Source organism: Euprymna scolopes, chromosome 43 (assembly GCF_053919585.1).
Source record: "Euprymna scolopes isolate OS-2025 chromosome 43, ASM5391958v1, whole genome shotgun sequence".
Lineage (NCBI taxonomy): Eukaryota > Metazoa > Mollusca > Cephalopoda > Sepiida > Sepiolidae > Euprymna > Euprymna scolopes.
In genome coordinates this window covers 47,782,580-47,800,669 of record NC_136524.1, presented here as the reverse complement: position 1 = coordinate 47,800,669, position 18,090 = coordinate 47,782,580, and the positions used below count along the sequence as shown (strand labels likewise).

The window sequence follows — 18,090 nt, the reverse complement described above, 5'->3', positions numbered from 1 at the left end:
CCATTTTTTTTCCGTTTTGGTTTTGGATTTTTTTTTTTTTTTTACATCGTCTTTTTTATAATATTTAAGCAGGATTATTAATTACCTCCCCCTCCATACACACACCTACAAACACCTGGGCAACGCCGGGTACTCCCCCTGCTAGTCTATATATATAAAAGCGAAAATGTATGTATGTGTGTATGTCTGCTAAAAACTTTCGACAGACACAACAAAAATTCACAAACTCGGTATCATATCGAAGCTCCCTCCTTCGCTCAAAAAATATCGAAAAATTGGCCAAAAACGTTCATTTTTTCACCCCGAAATCGACAATTATTGACAAGGGGGGGGGTCAACAAAACAGTCCTCTTGACCGGTTCTACGCATGCATCAGATGACGTCATGACCTGATTTACAAATAGTTGAAAAACTGGACAAATTTCATGTAAATAGCGTTAGGTCAGTTGATTAGCGCGTTGGTTCATTATTTAAACATTTTGGGTTCGAATCGTGGTGTGAGATGTCTTTTTTATTTTTTTTTTTTTTTATTTTTAAATTTAAATATTGAACCAGTGTTATTTAAGCCATTCTTCACGTAACGTTCATTTTTCTGTTTTATTTTTACTTCGCTTATCCACCCCTGACCACACACCCAAATACACACGGGTACCCAGCGATTTTTTTTTTAAATTTTAATATCGAAACAGGCTTATTTAAGCCATTTTTGACGTGTTCGTTTTCTGTTTTCATCGTTCGTTTGTCTTACGATAGTTTTTTTTGTGTTTTTTTTCCCGCTTAAGTGTTAACGTTGTTTTCTTTTTTTACTTCGCTTATAACAAACAAACCTACGTCGTTGTCGTCGCTAAGCTCGACGACTTCCGGGCGCGCACCTGTCAATTTCGTTCTTTACTTAAATAAATTCAAACATCTTTCACTAACTCATTCTGGCTTGTCGATTTTATTTTCAAACTTCGCCTCAGGGCTTCCAGTCCGATCTCCCCCCCCCCCACTCACCCGGTTCTTTTTTATTAAACACCACACACACCTACAAACACCCGGGCAACGCCGGGTACCCCCGCTAATATGATATAAAACACTGTCCTGGAAATGAAAATGTTGTCACTGATACGTTATCAGGAACATATGGTACTGCTATTTCTTCCTTGGAGGAACTAAAATAAATTCATAATTCTTTAATACATCCTGGAGTACAACGCTTTTTGGCATTTCGTAAGGTCACAAAATGCCATATTCAATCGGCATCTGGCACGTTACTTCTGAATGTCCTACTTGTGCTAAAATAAAACCCCAATTCCTTAATTCCCCTAATCATATTTTTATCCGTTCTACTGCCCCGTTTCAGCATCTTCTGTTGATTACAAAGGACCTCTTCCAGTATCCTCGTCAGGTTGCCGTTAGATACTTACTGTTGTCGACAAATATAGTTGATTTCCTTTCGCTTTCCCTTGTCGTGATTGCTCTGCTCAAACTGATAGTGCTTGATGACTGTTTTCTCTATCTTCGAACTTCCCTCATTTATCCATTCTGATTGGGGAGCTTTGTTTATGTCAGGCTGCTATGATTTGGTATTGGATCCAGTAACACTGCTGCTTATAACCCAAAAGGTAACAGCTAATGTGAGCGCTATAATGGAATTATATGGAACACTATCTTATTAGCTTTGGAATGTCAACAGTTACCCATTAACGCTTGGCAGGACATGCTACAGAATGTTTTACATGCTATTCGTTCTCTACTATACACCATCACTAATGCCATTCCTCATGAACGCATGTTCAATTTTATAAGGCACTCTTCCACTAGCACTGAATTGCCTGTTTGGCTCTGTGAACCTGGAAAAGTGTTATTAAAATGATTTGGTGGCCGAGCAAGTATGACCCTATTATTGAGGTAGTGGAACTCCCCAAAGCCAACCCTACACACGCGAGAATTTGACATTGTGATGGTTGGGAGGATTCTGTAGCACTGAGGCATTTGGCCCATTTTTCATGATCTCAGGCTCCTGGTAAAAATTTGTGCCCAGATCAACCTCAGGATTCTGCTGAGAACGTGGATCTAGATTGACCTCAATATTTTGCTGGAAACATGAACCAAGATCGACTGCAGGATTCTGCTGGGGATGTGGACCCAAAAAATCTTCCGTCTTCATCTGGTGCAAGTTCCAAGATTAATATTTCCTAAAAGTCTGAGACTTCTGACTCTTCCGGTGGTGAGCTGCCTCTCCGCTGGTCTAGTAGGACTCGTAAACCAGTCCAGTCGGGTTAGGGTTTATAAACTTTCTAATAATAATCTCTGTTTCAAGTGGGGGAGAGTGTTATAAATTTCTCATAACTTATTAAAGTGACTTTCTCTTTATTTGTATGTCTCTTCTCACGTGATCTTGCCGTTTACTTTTTCTTTATTTTTTTATGTGAATACTTTCTTTTTTTATTTTATTTTATTAACATTCCTGGCCACTTGCCGCATTTGTTGTTGTAAAATTCGGTTGAATAAAAGGTTGGAAAAAGTTTTTTTTCTGCTTGCGTCTTCATTACATTACACATATATGTATTTTCAAAACTGTTTAAATTATGCATGAATAACACCATGGACTGTTAAAAAAAAATAGTTATGCAATGAGACATACAAATAGCAGTTTGGTACTTTTCTATTATATAATATATGTCTGTTTTATTAGCAACTAGCCTGGGTGCCCAGCGTTGCCTGGGTATTTGGAGATGTGTGTTGAGCAAAAATAAATTTTTTTTTTTAAATTGTAGTTAGCAGGCAGGCTTGAAACCATGATGCAAAGACGGAAAAGAAAGTGGTGCGTTTAAGGGTGTTAGTTGAGCAAAAAAAAAAGGAAAAGGAAAATTGTGAGTGCAAAAAAAGAAAAAAAAATAGGATTAAGCAGGCTTGAATCTGTAACGCACCAAAGGAAAAAGAGGGGAAAAAAACAAATTGTCTTACCGATGCCCCCATTCTATGGAGGCCAGGCATGAACGCAAACCCCCCACAATTTTATTATACCATCCCTAATTAAGTTAAAACTTACTTATCAAAGTATTATTATATCAAAAACACTTGTAAACGTTTTCTTTTTTAATTTTTTATTTCCATACTTTGTGGACCAGGCACGTATGCAGACCCCACAATTTTAATGAATCATCATTATGCCAGATCAAACATACTCATTCCTGTGTCTCGATACATCTTCTATCATTATATGTGATCAGTTTTCTATAATAGTCAACCATATAGGAGCCTATTCGTGACTAGACACACACACACACACACACACACACACACACAGACGTTCAGCTTTATATATATATATATAGAGAGAGAGAGAGAAAGAGCATTTGAAAGACTTGTATCATTGATTTAAATAACAATGAGTTGGTTAGGGTTGTAAATATAGGTGTCATTAATAACAAAATATTTACATTTATTCACTTACATTGCTGCAAAATTTGCTCCACTTTTGTAAAAAGTAAATTGGGTGTAATTATATTTCTTTACCCTTTGTTAGGCTTTGTTTTTCTTGGGGGGACTGAGTGGGTTAGAGTTACACCTATTTGGTTTTCTTAAAGCTAACACAAAGTCTAATTATTTATTTTACTAGGTGATGTTTTTAAATGAACTGGAGGAAATCTTGGATGTGATAGAACCAGCAGAATTTGTCAAAGTAGTGCGGCCACTGTTTAGACAATTATCTAAATGTGTTTCCAGCCCACATTTCCAAGTAAGTTTTTTTTCTTTCTTTTATTTACTTTTTCATTTTTTTTTTCTTTCATTTTAACTTTGTTGATCAAATGAGAACTTGTGTGTCAACATGATTAACTCACGTAAGATAACAACAAATTAAAATTATCTCATTAATTTACATGACTTTGCAAAACAGTAGATCTTCCTCTTATTCACAATTCTGTTCTAAACGGATTTGTCTCTATTTTCTTGCCTTCCCACGAGAGCAGAGTTAGACACAAAGCCAATCCATATATATATAATATAGCCAATGCATGAACCTAGTGCTGCTTATTAGTGATGGGGAAGCCTCCAAAAGATTTTGACATTAGTTTAAAGGTTTTCTTAATTTTTATCTGTTTTATTGCTTAAAATCTAGGGGGAAAAATAGCATATAGAATTGCATTTTGCAGTAACAACATAAAAAAAAAAAAAAAAAAATTACTGCACACGAACGATAATCTTGTCCAAACTTAAATCTTGCCAAGTGTTAGATTTGAAAAATTGTAACATATTTCTTACATTCATATAAAGTTATCTTACCAGATTTTCAAAGTCAGACCCAAGCAACATTTAAGCTGACTAATCAAATGTAACCAAATGTTGCCGGTTGACTTTGACTTTGCAGAACAATAGATCTTTGTCTTATTTATCATTTCAGTTAAATAAATTAGTCCCTATTTACTTGCCTCCCCACAAGGGCAGCTGGGAGATCAAGATTTAATGCTCAGTTGAGTCATACTAAAGACTAAAATATTATACTTGATGCTCCTTTGCTAAAAATTTGTCATTATAAAGTGAGGATCAAGAGTAAGTGGAGTAGTTAAGGGTAACGAATGGCATTCAACCATACTACACTAAAAAAGGAGCTTTTGGATCACCTTGGACTATGGTCACACACAATTTGTTTTTTTATTAGTTTTTTTAAAGCTAGAGTAGATCATACATCTGCTCTCTAGTAGCAGTTAGGTTAGTTTGCCTTAGTCAATCAACTATGGTAGAATAAGTTGCTTGTGCCTCCTCCATTTACATACGCCCCCCCCCTCAACTAACTCAACAAGCAGCAAAATCTCATCCCTTCTCTGTAGAAGTTCTTAGATGCCAGAAAGCCTTCTATTTTGATAGTTTCTTCCCTTGGAATATGAGACTTTGGAATTCCCTCCCTATTTCCTGCTTCCCTGACTGTACAAGCATGCAGAAGTTTAAATGTAATGTGAACAGACATCTTGCTGCTCAACCCCCTTTCACAGTCCCCTGTTTGACACGATTCCAAATAATAGCCCCTTACATTCCAAGTGGCAATAATGTTTGGGGTGGAAAAGAGTATTAAAAAAGTGTTGGTCTTCACCAAAAACTGCAATCTACACAATGTCAGATAGCGAACAATTAGTCTCCTTGTATTTACTCCTCCAATTGAAAAACCTCAAAGCTGACTTTTTATGAAAATTTTGATCTTTATTTATTTGCAGAGTTAGGCACAAGGTCAATTTCTAATATAGGGAAAATACTCCCACCCCACCCAAATACAAAAAAAAAAAAAAAGGAGCAAATTCAAATTTCTTTGATATAGATGGATTTCTCCCTCACTGATTGAAGCCAGAAAAGATAATTCATCGTCACAACAGATACTACACTTTACTTCTAGACAAAAGAGATAAACTCTACAAACATAGTATAGAGTTTGAACCAGATTTTATCAAACACTCCAGGTTAGAATAAAACTTTATCGACATTCAAACATGACTTTTTAAATGAACGTTAACATTAAAATTTTAAGTTATTTAAAAAAAAATTTTTTTTTTAAATTAGCTAATTATGGTGGGTAATAGAATTCATTAAAATCAAGTTAACCAAAATGTTTATTATTGGAATATCCACTACAAGTATTTAACTATTAAAAAGACTGGTGGAATGGGGAAATTTTTTTTTATTTTACAAAGGAATCACCACTTATCAAAACCTGGAGGCCACTCGAGGATAAGAGTTACTGAATGTACAGTAGTCAAGGGAACATGTCAGTCATCGATAGTAGTGGTAAATTGAATTACTTAAGGGGATGGCACATCAAGGGCTTGTTCACGTTGGACTTGAAAACAACCATATTGCAGTCGGTTGGAAAGCAGGAAAACGGAACAGAGTTCCATAGGCGTGCAGTTCTAAGAAAGAAGCTTTGTTCATGGAATCTACGTTTTGGTGTAGGCACAGATAAAGAGTGGGGGAAATTATTGATAGTGGTTTCAGTTAGACGAGTGTTTTTTGTGAAAGTCAGGCCAGGGGAGACCATAGATTGGAGCTCAGACAAGCACTTATGAAAATAACGATAAAGTAGAGACAGGCTTACAATGCCTCTTCTGTGAGAAAGAGGTTCCAGGGAAGAAAAAAGGGCATCTTGCACTAAGCTACAAAGTCTAATTTGAACTTTGTCACGGCAGGATAAGCTGCTTCTAGCAGCTCCTGCCTGGACGTGGCAACAGTACTCCATCCTTGGACACACTTAGCTCTTATACATAAAAAGGAGTGAGGATGGAGAGGGGGAAGAAATTTATTTAAAATTGAAAACAAAATGCCCCCTCCCACCACCACAACCATGTTTATATTTTTCAAATTTATTAACGTGTAAAATTTTATACAATTACAAAGTTGTTATTGGAGATTTCCCAGTGTAATGCATTTAAGCTGCTGCTGTTGCTGCTGCTGAGGAGGAGGAGGAGGTGGAGCATCATTCATGATGATTATTTTGTTGACATTTGTTTCCCTGATATCTTGCTCTTAAGAATTCTCTCTAGAAGACTATCAGATACTCTTGAATTGAAAGCCATGTTTAATTTCTTATAAGTTTTCAGTGGGTAGCTGTTCTGTATAAGTCTCAGATTTAAATATTTTGCAAGCAAAGAGCAAAAGATCTTTCTCGTGTTGACACAAAAAAATTATGTGCAGGAATTCTAAAAGGTCTAATATTTTTATCGAGCGATTCTTGTTTCTGATTGTTTACTAGCAGAACATGGCTCCATTCGATTGGCCAGTTCTTATCAGCAGTGTCTATAAGTAGAACCTTCCAACTTTCCTCAATTACACCCCAATATACATCAAACAATATTGCAACCATATGAAGGTTGTCACTGTCCTTAAATGAAAGTGTTTCTGTGTTGTTTTTTTTTGTTGACCACTGTGCCACTACTATCTCGGTGAGGTTGCGGACATGGAAGATGAAGAACAAAGAACTGAGAGTCAACACAAAGACAAAACTTTGTATCTCTGGTGTTTGTCTTGACCTGACCTACTGTAAGACACCACCATGTTTACGGTACATTTTTGTGGTCTAGCTTAAAAGCTGGTTAAACTCGATTATGTTTAGGTATAGTTTTTAGGTGATTACATCGAGCCTGTCTTTATTTTATCGTTATTTCCAATGGCAAGTGCTCGTCTGAGCTCCAATCTCTGGTCTCCCCCTTGCCAATCTTTTACGAAAAACACCCGTTTAGCTGAAACCACTGTCAATAATTTTTCCCACTATTTATCTGTGCCTAAATAAAAACGTAGATTCCATAAACAAAGCTTCTTTCTTAGAAGTGCACGCCTGTGGAACTCTCTTCCATTTGCCCGTTTCCCACCTGACTACAACTTGGTTGTCTTCAAGTCCAACATAAACAAATTCTTGATGAACCGCCCCCTTAAGTAATCTAATTTACCAAATTTCCATTACTAACGATTACTACAATATTATCCCATTGACTAGTGTACACTCTTCAATCCTTATCCTCGAGTGGCCTCCAGGCCTTGATAAGTGGTGACTCCTATGAAAAAAAAAAAAATTATTTAACATATTTTCTGTTTGGGGAGGCCTGCTCCTCAAACTTATGGTTAGTGATAGTTAAGGAACATTTTTGAGGTTTGTCACTCTAAGTGTAGGGTTAAGGAATGTTTTTTTTTTTTTTTTATGGGTGGGCTTGCCATTAAGACTTACGGTTGGTGATAATTCAGGAAAGTTTTTATTTTAGGAAGAGTTACCCCTTGTACTTAAAGTTAGTGGTAGAGTAATTTTATGTTTTTGTAATTTTTCAGCACCCTCCTTAAAAAAAGAAAACTCACTGAATTTAACTCCTATAGCAAGATTTTTTTTTTTTTTTTTTGTTAACTTACCTTTCAAGTTTTGTTTTATTTTGTGCTACAGCATTTTTTTTTTTCCAGAAAATAATCTATTAATTGTAAACAATTTTTTTTAACAAATTATGTATCAAAGTTATGTTGATGCAAAAAAGTCACACTTGAAGTTGTTGCATAATTCTCTTATAATATACAGATTTAGAAAAAAGTAAAAAAAAAAAAAAATTATTTTTATTCCAGGTTGCTGAGAGAGCCTTGTATTTTTGGAACAATGAATACATCCTAAGCTTAATTAGTGAAAACGTGGCAATTATTCTCCCGATAATGTTTCCGGCATTGTACATGAGCAAAGAACACTGGAACAAGTAAGTAATTTAATCATTTTACAGCAAGTAAAAGGATTTCGATTTAACCTAAATAATTTTTTTGGTACTTGTACAGTTTAATCAAGACATTAAAAAATGAAGATATTAAAAAAAAAAAAAAAAAAATTGTTATATTGTACGTATCCGTTTTGAACTGAAGATCTCCGGAAAAAAAGTTCACTTAATTTGATTGAGTATTTAAAAAAAAATTTTTTTTTTTTACAGCGGAAAAACATGTTTTTATAAGAGCGCGTTGAAGGCAGACATCTTGGAAATTTTGACATTTTTGTTTGGAGTTTAGAACATGCCATGGGGAGATAACTCCAGTTAAAGCGCCGACACTCCCTCCCCATCTTTAATACTAGCTTTTATTCCTAAAAATCGAACCTTTTGCTCGGTATCATAATAAATTGTTTTTTTTTCGCTGTAAAACAAAAACTACTTGATGAAATTAAGTGAAATTTTTTTTCGGAGAACTTCATTCCATAACGGATACGTACAATTTAAACTTTTTTCGATATTTTCACTTTTTAATGTCTTGATTAAGTTGTACAAGTGCCTTTTTTTTTTTTTTTTTTTTTTAATTTCAGACAAACCTTTATGATGTTCATGCCTGTCATGAAACAAAGATGTCATATTCCAAAAATCACATAAATTGATCAAGTAGCTTTATTTTTAATAAAGAAACTCATTTTTAAACAATTTAAATGTGAAATCTGTAGTTCTTGCAAGTTGGAATTTTTGTGAATTTATCTGTCCTCCCTCCTTTTCAAGGATGATGCAAGACAGTTCCTTTTTGCTTACTCATAAAATTTGATTTTTTAGTTAAAAATAAAACTAATCAATCAATTCACATTATTTTTCGGATATGACATCTTTGTTCCGTAACGGGTATCTATATCATAAAGATTTTTTGTATTTTTTTTTATTTAGGTTGAACTGTGAACTTATGATTTTTTTTTTTTTTTTTTTTTTTTTTAATGATATTTTTTGTGTTTGTTTAGTGGTGTCGATAAGAAAAGTTATAAAAAATATAATTATCCAGGATGTGAAATATCGTTTTTTTTTGTTTTTTTTTTTAATCCAGAAAAAGTTGATTTTTGCTTAAATTATTACAGCCTTCCATAACTTTCCAAGAAAAATATATAAAACAAAATTAAAGTAAAATCTTTATCATATAGATACCTGTAATGGATGGAAAATATCATACACCAAAAATCATGTAAATTGATCAAACTGAAATTTTTTTTTTTTTCATAAAAGATGTGGGGTATAATGTTTTCAAAAAAATGTGACTAACATCTATACAATATTTGCACCAACCAGGCAAAATGCATCAAACCTGATTTTGATGCAATCATCAACTAGATCAAATATACAATTTTCCTCTTCACCCCTCAAATTTAACAAACACCACCAAATGAGGATAAAAAAGGCGGGGGGGGGGGAATACAAAGTCTTATGGTTAGGGCAGATGTCACTGAAAATTCCAGAAAATAAAATAAAAAGTGATTTTAATCATTTAATAAAAAATCATACAGCATCACATTGTTTTAAAAAATTTTCGAATTTAACCTTATAAAATTCAAAAGATGTGACTAATACCTTATATCATATTTGTTGTTGCCCTGTTATGTATTTATTTTCTGCTACCCTAGCGTTTTTAAAAAGCTATAAGCTGTTTTTGTTAGTCATATATATGAATGAATGAATCGCCCCTTTTTTTATGAAGCATATTTTTATTTATATTTTTATTAAATATTTTACATACATAAAAGGTATATATATAAAAAAATTGATTTCTGTCAGATCACTTTAACACATTCCAGTTTGTAAGACGTATGTTAAAATGATTTCTTTCTCTTTCTCGCTCTGTCTTTTTCCGTATTATCTCTTTGTTTTCTTCTCTCCGTCTTGTTTTGCCTTGCCTTCCTTTTTCTGTATGACAATTCTCTCTGGAGATGTTATCATAAAGGCTATCTCAAATGATTCATGGTGGTATGTGACATTTCATTCATCAAAGAATGACTTCCTGTTTCCTTCCAACATATGTTATCAGTTTCTTAAGTTTTTGTTTTGTACGATTCCCTCCTCACTGGTAGGGCGTAGGGGTGAGGCATCTTAGTGTTAGTTTATTTTGTTATTGTTTACTTCAATTCCTGAGTTACAATAACTCCTTCTCCCAATTGGCTTTCCCTGCATTGCACTTCATTGCAGACAGTAGGAATTTGGCCCCAACCCTCTTCATTTGGTGAAAAATGGAACTGGCTCCCAGCAAGAAGCAGTGTGTTTTAATCAGCTGTAAAGATGTTTGTAGTTTCAATCTATGTAGAAATACTGCTTTTTGTAACCATAATTTTTCAAGGCGACCTAATAGGGTGGTAACATCCTCCCCTCTCTTCCTTAAAACTTCTTCCACAACTAATCTAATCTAAAGGTTTTCCTTTTCTTTGACTAATTCCCCTTACCAAAGATTGAGAACCTCTCCTAACTCTCTACCAAATATTCTTATTTGCTTTGTCAGTCGGTCAAGAGAGAGAATTATTTGCCCTCTTTTCCCCTCTACCCACACACTTCTCGGCTTGTACCCATATACTTATCATCCCTCTCCTCTCCCGTTCACACTATTTTCAATCCCTGAGTACATATGCACCCATTTTCTATCTAATTGTATTTCCAAATAAAGGAGAGCTCTTTCTCCAAAGGGAGATAATCTGATTGAAAAATGCACATTTTCCAAGGCTTTCTCATTTCATTCTCCCTTTAAAATACATCTTATAATGGAGATTATGCATCTGGGTGCTTGTGTAGAATAATGATCTTTTAAATCAGCACATTTCAGGTGAAAACACTACATGCTTATGTGTTACGTCAAAATTAATATAAATTCCAAAAGTCCAGTAGAAGATAAGCTAGATATTTTTACCAAAAAGTCATCCATAATTACATTTCAACATTCTGTGCTTAAAAATGGCATAATTATTTAGTAAAAAATTATCCATTGCAGTTATCTCCCCTGGATCTTGATAATTATTCAACATTAAAACAGCATAAAACTCTATAAATCGATAAACTCAATAAATTTGATTTTTACTTGTAATTATTTTTCTATTAAATCATTTTTATGGATAGTAATTGTCTGTATTTTTGAGATGAGGTGTTTTCATTTATTGAGATTGTCGGACTGACTTCCTCATCTTGGTTGTAATAGTCACAACGTTTCGGCCGTTTTGCCCTCCGGCCTTCATCAGGTGTTTCCCCAGTTTGATACAAAAAATACCTGATGAAGGCCGGAAGGCAAAACGGCCGAAACGTTGTGACTATAACAACCAAGATGAGGAAGTCAGTCCGACAATCTCATTTTTTATGGATGTTTGGAATTTATACTAATTTTGACATGACATGTAAGTATGTAATGTTTTTTTACCTGAGCTATGTTGGTTTAAAATATCACTAATCCGTACAAGCACCTGCATCTGTAAACAAAACGTTCTCACTACTCGTATCACAATTTTTTTTTTTTTTATTCGTCAGTCATCCTGAAATAATGCCTTATATTTAGTCTATTGATTTAAATCAACCTTTTTATAATCACTTCAATTTATTTATACAACACAATCCCAGCTCAGTGTGTGGTGTTGCTAATTCAAATCTGAACTGTTGACATTCAATTTAAAGGAAAGGATGAAATGGATTTAGACACCCTAGAATTGGTGATGACCAAAACTTGTCTAGATACAACCACTGTCAATAATTTCCTCTTCCTCCACTGTGTACCTAAAACCAAATTGAACCTCCATAAACAAAGTTTCTTCTAGAAGTTTGTGAATTTTTCAAATTAAATCAAAATAGAATAAATAGTGGTTGTAACCCATCAGCTCACTGGCACATCTAAATATATTTAAATTAGGATCAAATAGATTTGAGGCACTCTAGGATGGGCAATAACTAAAAAGTACACATTGCACTTTCACACCACTTTGTTTCATTTCCGTAACTTTTGCAGATATTTTTTTATTTTTGAGGAAAAAAACAAAAGAAGGAAGAGATATTTAAAAAAAAAACAAACAAAAACAAGTTTGAATAATAGTTTAAAAAAAAAAAAAAAAAAACAAACTAGAATACATGGTTTCTATATAAAAGATTATCTATAATATTTTTGTGACTGAACAATTTATTTAGGCAAATAATTCCTTTCAAGTTGAAAACAAAAGACGCACTCCAGTCAGATTATTTTGTCTTCTTTCTTTCTCCCACGACAAAACGTTGGCTGTTTTCACCTAAGCAGCAGCAGTCCTTTTCTTTTTTTTTCTCGTTAACAAACAAAATCATACATGAATTAAGCAGCATCCAAAAACATAAAACTCTTGTCAAACAAAAACAAAACACCTGTCTTTATACTGCCACCTTGGACTCCCTAAATTTGCTTAATTGTATGATGTGTCGGAAGTATTCCAGGTTAGCACGCTAGTGCTTTCTTACAGCGGGTACATGCCGACCAAAGGCGCTTATTTTTATGCCTTTCCACACTTTTGCCACAACTTACTAGCATTGTTTGTTATATGCACATGTAAAACAAACAACAACAAAAAAAGAAAAAATTTGTTTTGTAAACTTTGGATATTTATTATTTTCTTGTGTATAAAAAATACAGTTTTATTTGCAAAACTTTTTTATTTGTGCAATATGCATAAACAAATCAATACTGAAAAAAACATTTCAATAAGAGGTTATTTGTGCAGACACAGTGTCATGATCCTACCTTGATAGGGTTCAAAATAGACTTTGTGGCCTGGTGGGAGATGTCCTTTTCTCTTCGCTGCAACGTCTAACAGAATTTGTCTCTGCTTTATCGTTATTTTCATGGAAAGTGTTCAACTGAGCTTCAATCTATGGTCCCCTCTCGCCAAACGTTCACAAGAAACACTCGACTAGCTGAAAACATTATCAATAATTTTCCCCACTCTTTATCTGTGCCTAAACCTAAACATAGATTCCATGATCAAAGCTTCTTTCTTAGAACTGCACGCCTGTGGAATTGTCTTCCGTTTTCCTGCTTTCCAGCTGTCTATAATATGGTTGTCTTCAAGTCCAACGTGAACAAGTTTCTGATGAGCCGTTCCACTTAAGTTAACAAATTTACCGAACTTCCATTACTATCGATTACTATATTGTCCTTTTGACTACTGTACACTCTTTAACCCTTATCCTTGAGTGGCCTCGGCCTTGATAAGTGGTGACGCCTATGTACAAAAAAGAAAGCATATTGGATTGGATTAAAAAAAAAAAAATTTATGTACAATTTTTTTTATTTCAGCAAAATATATAAATAAAAAAAAAAAAAAAAAAAATGAACACTTAAAAAAAAAAAATTAAATAAAAGAATAATTTTGCGGAAATTGTGTGATTTATGTGAATAAAACTTTTTTTTACTAAGAATAAACATTTTTATTTTGAAATAGCAAAAATTACAAATGAGTGAATTTTTTTTTTTTTTATAAATCAACCGGAAGAAAAATGTTTTTAAAGACTTTTTTCTTATATATTTTAATCCCAAAAAATGCTAAAATATTTGTTAGTTTTGGGATTGTTATGTTTAAAAAAAACTTCAATTTATTCGAATTAGCTGTAATTTGCAAATAAGTATCTCTTTCTATGCATATATATCTCTTTCTATCTCTCGCTCCCTCTATTCTCTTTTCTTGGCCCTTTTCAGGACAATCCATGGCTTTATTAGAGTAGAAAAATGCGAGCATGAAAAGTAAAGGATTAGTTGTTAAAACTAAAAAGAAAAGGATAAGATATTCTAGTAAAAATATAATAAATTTATGACTAAAATATTGCAGCATTAAGAATTGATTATATGTTATAAATTGAATTAAAAAAAATGCTACAATATTTTGTTATAAATTTATATTTTTTACTAGAATATCTTGTCCTTTTCTTTTCCAGTTTTAACAACTAGTCCTTTACTTTTCCATGTTTAAGCTTAACCATATTACTTTTCATGCTCACATTTTTCTATTGTAATCCATGATTTTTCTAGGCTTCCAGTAAATTCACTTGTTCTTTGTTTAATTTCCGTCTTATTTTTTTTGCCCCCCATAAAAATAACATATACATATGTAATAACAATGTATAGCACTCGTCTGCTTTCAATAAAATCCACCCAATTATCTCCCTTTTCATTCTTTCATTCTCTCTGTTTCACTTGTTACTTCTCTTTTCGCAAAAGCGGTGAATTAGTAGCAACAGTAGTCGCTTCAGCCATGTGGTTGCTATGGAAACCAGTCATAAAAAACGTTCACCTCCTTACATTTTTTTACGATTTGGAACACCGGTAAATTCATAACTTTTGTTTTACTGAACGAAAATTGAAAAAAAAAAATTTTTTCACCCTATAGCTGCGAAGGTGACCTATAAACTGTAGTAATTGTGTGAAATTTGGTTGAAAAATGAGTGAGTAATGAAGCTTTAAAGCAGTTCTAAATGATTAAAACTGCCACTTAACCATATATTCAAGCACTGCCAAGTTTGAATGATATACGATTTCTCTTTAATTCCAATTTCTTGTTTGCCTTTTTCAGGACAATCCATGGCTTAATATACAATGCTTTGAAATTATTTATGGAGATGAATCAGAAGTTATTTGATGATTGTACCATGCAATACAAAGCAGAACGACAAAGGTAAGATTCATCTTGACAAAACTTGAGAGAATCAAAAAAGAATTTTAAATTATACACAATACAACTATAAAAACGCTTTGGATCAGCAGATTCCCATGGGGTTCTACTAAAAAGTCATATTTTAAAAACGAAAACACTTCAAGTCCTCAAAATATCATTTTGTTCGGAAATGAATATAAACTTTGATATGGAGCAATAATCTTTGATATATTTTACAATTTAAGCAACTGCAGTGGAAAAAGATTTAACACTGTTAACAGCTTATTATGGTGTGTCCACCCTATAGATAATAATGACCTCTTCTGCTTATCATATTACTAGCCTGGGTGCCTGGCGTTACCCGGGTATTTGGAGATGTGGGTTGAGAAGAAGAAAAAAGGTAGTAGGCAGGCAGGCTCAAACTCGTACTGCAAAGGAGGAAAAGAACATGAAAAACGTGACGTCTTTGCCATTGTGCCCATCATCAAGCCGGAAGTGGTGAAGATTTAAATTAAGGCTATCAAAAAGGCAATCAAAAAGAGAGGATGCCTTTTGAAAATATCGATGAAAAAAGCGAACCCTCTTTGAAGAAAAGTGCCTTGTTGAGGGTGAAGAAATTAATGTTTTGGGCCAATTTTTCGATATTTGTCGTCCGAAGGGTCGCGTTTCAAAAAGATACTGATCTCGTGAAAATCCGTCGCCTCTGTTGAAAGTTTTAAGCAAACATACATACATACATACATACAAACACACATACATTTAAACAGACAGGTGAGATTTATATAAAAGAACAAGATGGAACTGCAACACAGGTCATTTTCACAACTTTTATGAAGAATGGGGGTTGTTTTTAAAAGTTTTTTTTTTTTAACACTCTGCTATTAGGAATTTCATTATATTTAAAGACAAATTATAAGACACAAAACCGTTAATCATAGTTGGTGTACAAAACTAAGTGACCTGTTCCTGTTTTATTTTTGCTATGTGAAAGAGAATATTGTAAGATAATGGGTACCGAACATTTTTAAGAGAGTTTAATTTTTTAGCCAAATCAATCTTTTTACCCTTTTTATGCATTAAGATTATAATTGTAGGTTTTATCTTTTCGTACTAGTAATTTTTAATTACCCTATCTGAAAACAGTGTTTTCATTTTGGTAGAACAATTAACAATTTCACTATTCTGCTAACAGTAGCATTAGTAATGATCAGTAGTAACAGCAGCAGCTGTAAACAGAATGGTCAACTTTTATGTATATTTGCATTCCGGAAATTGAAAATTTGAACGTCAAAAATGTTTTGAATGTTTAGTTTTCTCCCACTGCAAGAATTTGGATGCCAGTGGGATTGAGAAGTCAGCACCCCGGAGGAGGGGCACTTTGACCTGCAAACAGTGCCTGAATAGCCCCATCGGCATTACCTGATGAAGGCAAAGAGAAAAGGCAAAGCCTAGAAGGGTGGACCACCTAGAATTGCACAGAACTAAACTACCACCGAAAAATCAACATGGACCGAATTATTACAGGAATGGTCTAATCTCTGTTGATTTTGGGGGCCCAGGATAAAAATAAACTAATCTGGCTGCTTATTTAGGATTACACTACAAAGAAAAAAAAAAAAAATGCAGAAAAATCTTTAAGATGTATGTACGCGTTACAGAGTAAAGATGTCATATTCCATTAATTCATCAAGTAGGTTTTTTTGTTTTTTTTTTTCATTTACATCTTTTAATAAAGAAGATCAATTTTCTAAGGAAGTGAAGAGAAGGTTGTTGTGAATTTTGCCAAAATTCAAATGTGACAATTCCATTTGGCTACAGAAACTTTGCTTGTATTGCATATAATTAAAACTTTTTGATTGCTAAAAATCGTTAAATTATAATTTTTTTTAATTAAGATATATAGATTAATTTGTGATTTTTGGAATATGACATCTTTTTGTGATGAACAAGGTAAATCATAAAGATTTTTTTGTATTTTTGTTTTTTAATCAAGTGTAAGTCTAGATGAGCACCAATTTGTGTCATCAGAAAAAAAAAAACAATTAAAAAGTTATCAGTTCACAAGAAAGTTTGTGCTGTTTTTAACTTTTAAATTCAGATGAGCATATCACGGCTCAAACAGAAAGTTTATTGATCGAGATAAGCACCATCAGAATTGATACTTTCGTCCAACGCAAACAAGTATATTATGTCAATAACGTAAAAATCTTGCGTTCTGGTGGTGATGAAGTCGCTGAAGGTGTTTTTGATATCGCTTAGGCTTTTGAAACATTTCTCACGTAGAAAATTGTCGAGATGATTGAAAAAGTGGTAGTCAGTAGGTGAGAGGTCTGAAGAGTATGGCGGATGAGGCAGAGTTTCGTCGTCCAATTTATTCAACCTCTGCATGGTCGGTTTAGCAACATGCGGCCAGGCATTGCTGTGGAGGAGAATTGAACCTTTTTTCTGTTGTCCTTTATCGTCCCTAAATAGAGTTACTTTCATTGAGCGAATGTCTTAAAAATCTAATATGTTCCTCTTTTTTTTTTTTTTTATCCTGCTGCATTACTGCACTTTGCATCCTTCTCTGCTCATTGTAGTATTGTCTTTGAATCTCTAAAAAGTTGTATGACCCTGATATGAGCAGTTATCTCGAGACCAGATGAATCCAAAAATATGACGTCAAAAAAATATGTTGATTTTGCTGATGCATTTCATCCATTTATTGACAGTATTTCTCTACTGTAATAGTTTCATCTGCATTGAAAAAACTAATGAATGAGTGGTCATAGACCACCAATCAGTCAACATTACCTTCCTTTAGTGCAACTCTGTCTTCAGGAAGTGTCGTGGAGCTTCCTCAGGGTATAACCACTGAGCTGAGCATCGCCAATTGTCGTAAAGAACACACTTCACAAGTCACAATCCTGGCGAGAAATGGTGCATTCTTATTGTAGCAATACACATGAAAAAATTGAAATAGCTTGAAATATTTCAATATTGGTATGCATAGAAAGAGCTTGATGAGCTAAGAAAGAATCTTTTTTAATTTTTAAAATCTGATTAAAATTAAGGAAGTTATGGCTATTTTTGTGCCTCACACGTTTGGATATTTTTCCCTCTTTAAGATCATATGCGTTTCGTCACATTTTTTACACTACTTTTTCAGTAAAAATGTCATATCTTTGTTAAAACACAAGACTAAGAAATGAAATTTACCATATAAGTGTATTTTTGTACAAGGA

At 33.5% G+C, this 18,090-nt stretch overlaps 1 protein-coding gene across 5 annotated transcripts in view; it reads left to right on the top strand.

Moving 5' to 3' along the window:
- LOC145268323 (serine/threonine-protein phosphatase 2A 56 kDa regulatory subunit delta isoform-like) overlaps positions 1 to 18,090 on the top strand; it is a 243,045-nt gene that overhangs the window by 159,323 nt on the left and 65,632 nt on the right. For all 5 annotated transcript variants that reach the window (XM_080123811.1, XM_080123810.1, XM_080123812.1 and 2 more), the window contains 3 exons: positions 3,608 to 3,727; positions 8,074 to 8,198; positions 14,786 to 14,887. In XM_080123811.1, coding sequence (XP_079979937.1) covers positions 3,608 to 3,727; positions 8,074 to 8,198; positions 14,786 to 14,887 — 347 coding nt within the window. The remainder of the gene's footprint in view (positions 1 to 3,607; positions 3,728 to 8,073; positions 8,199 to 14,785; positions 14,888 to 18,090) is intronic.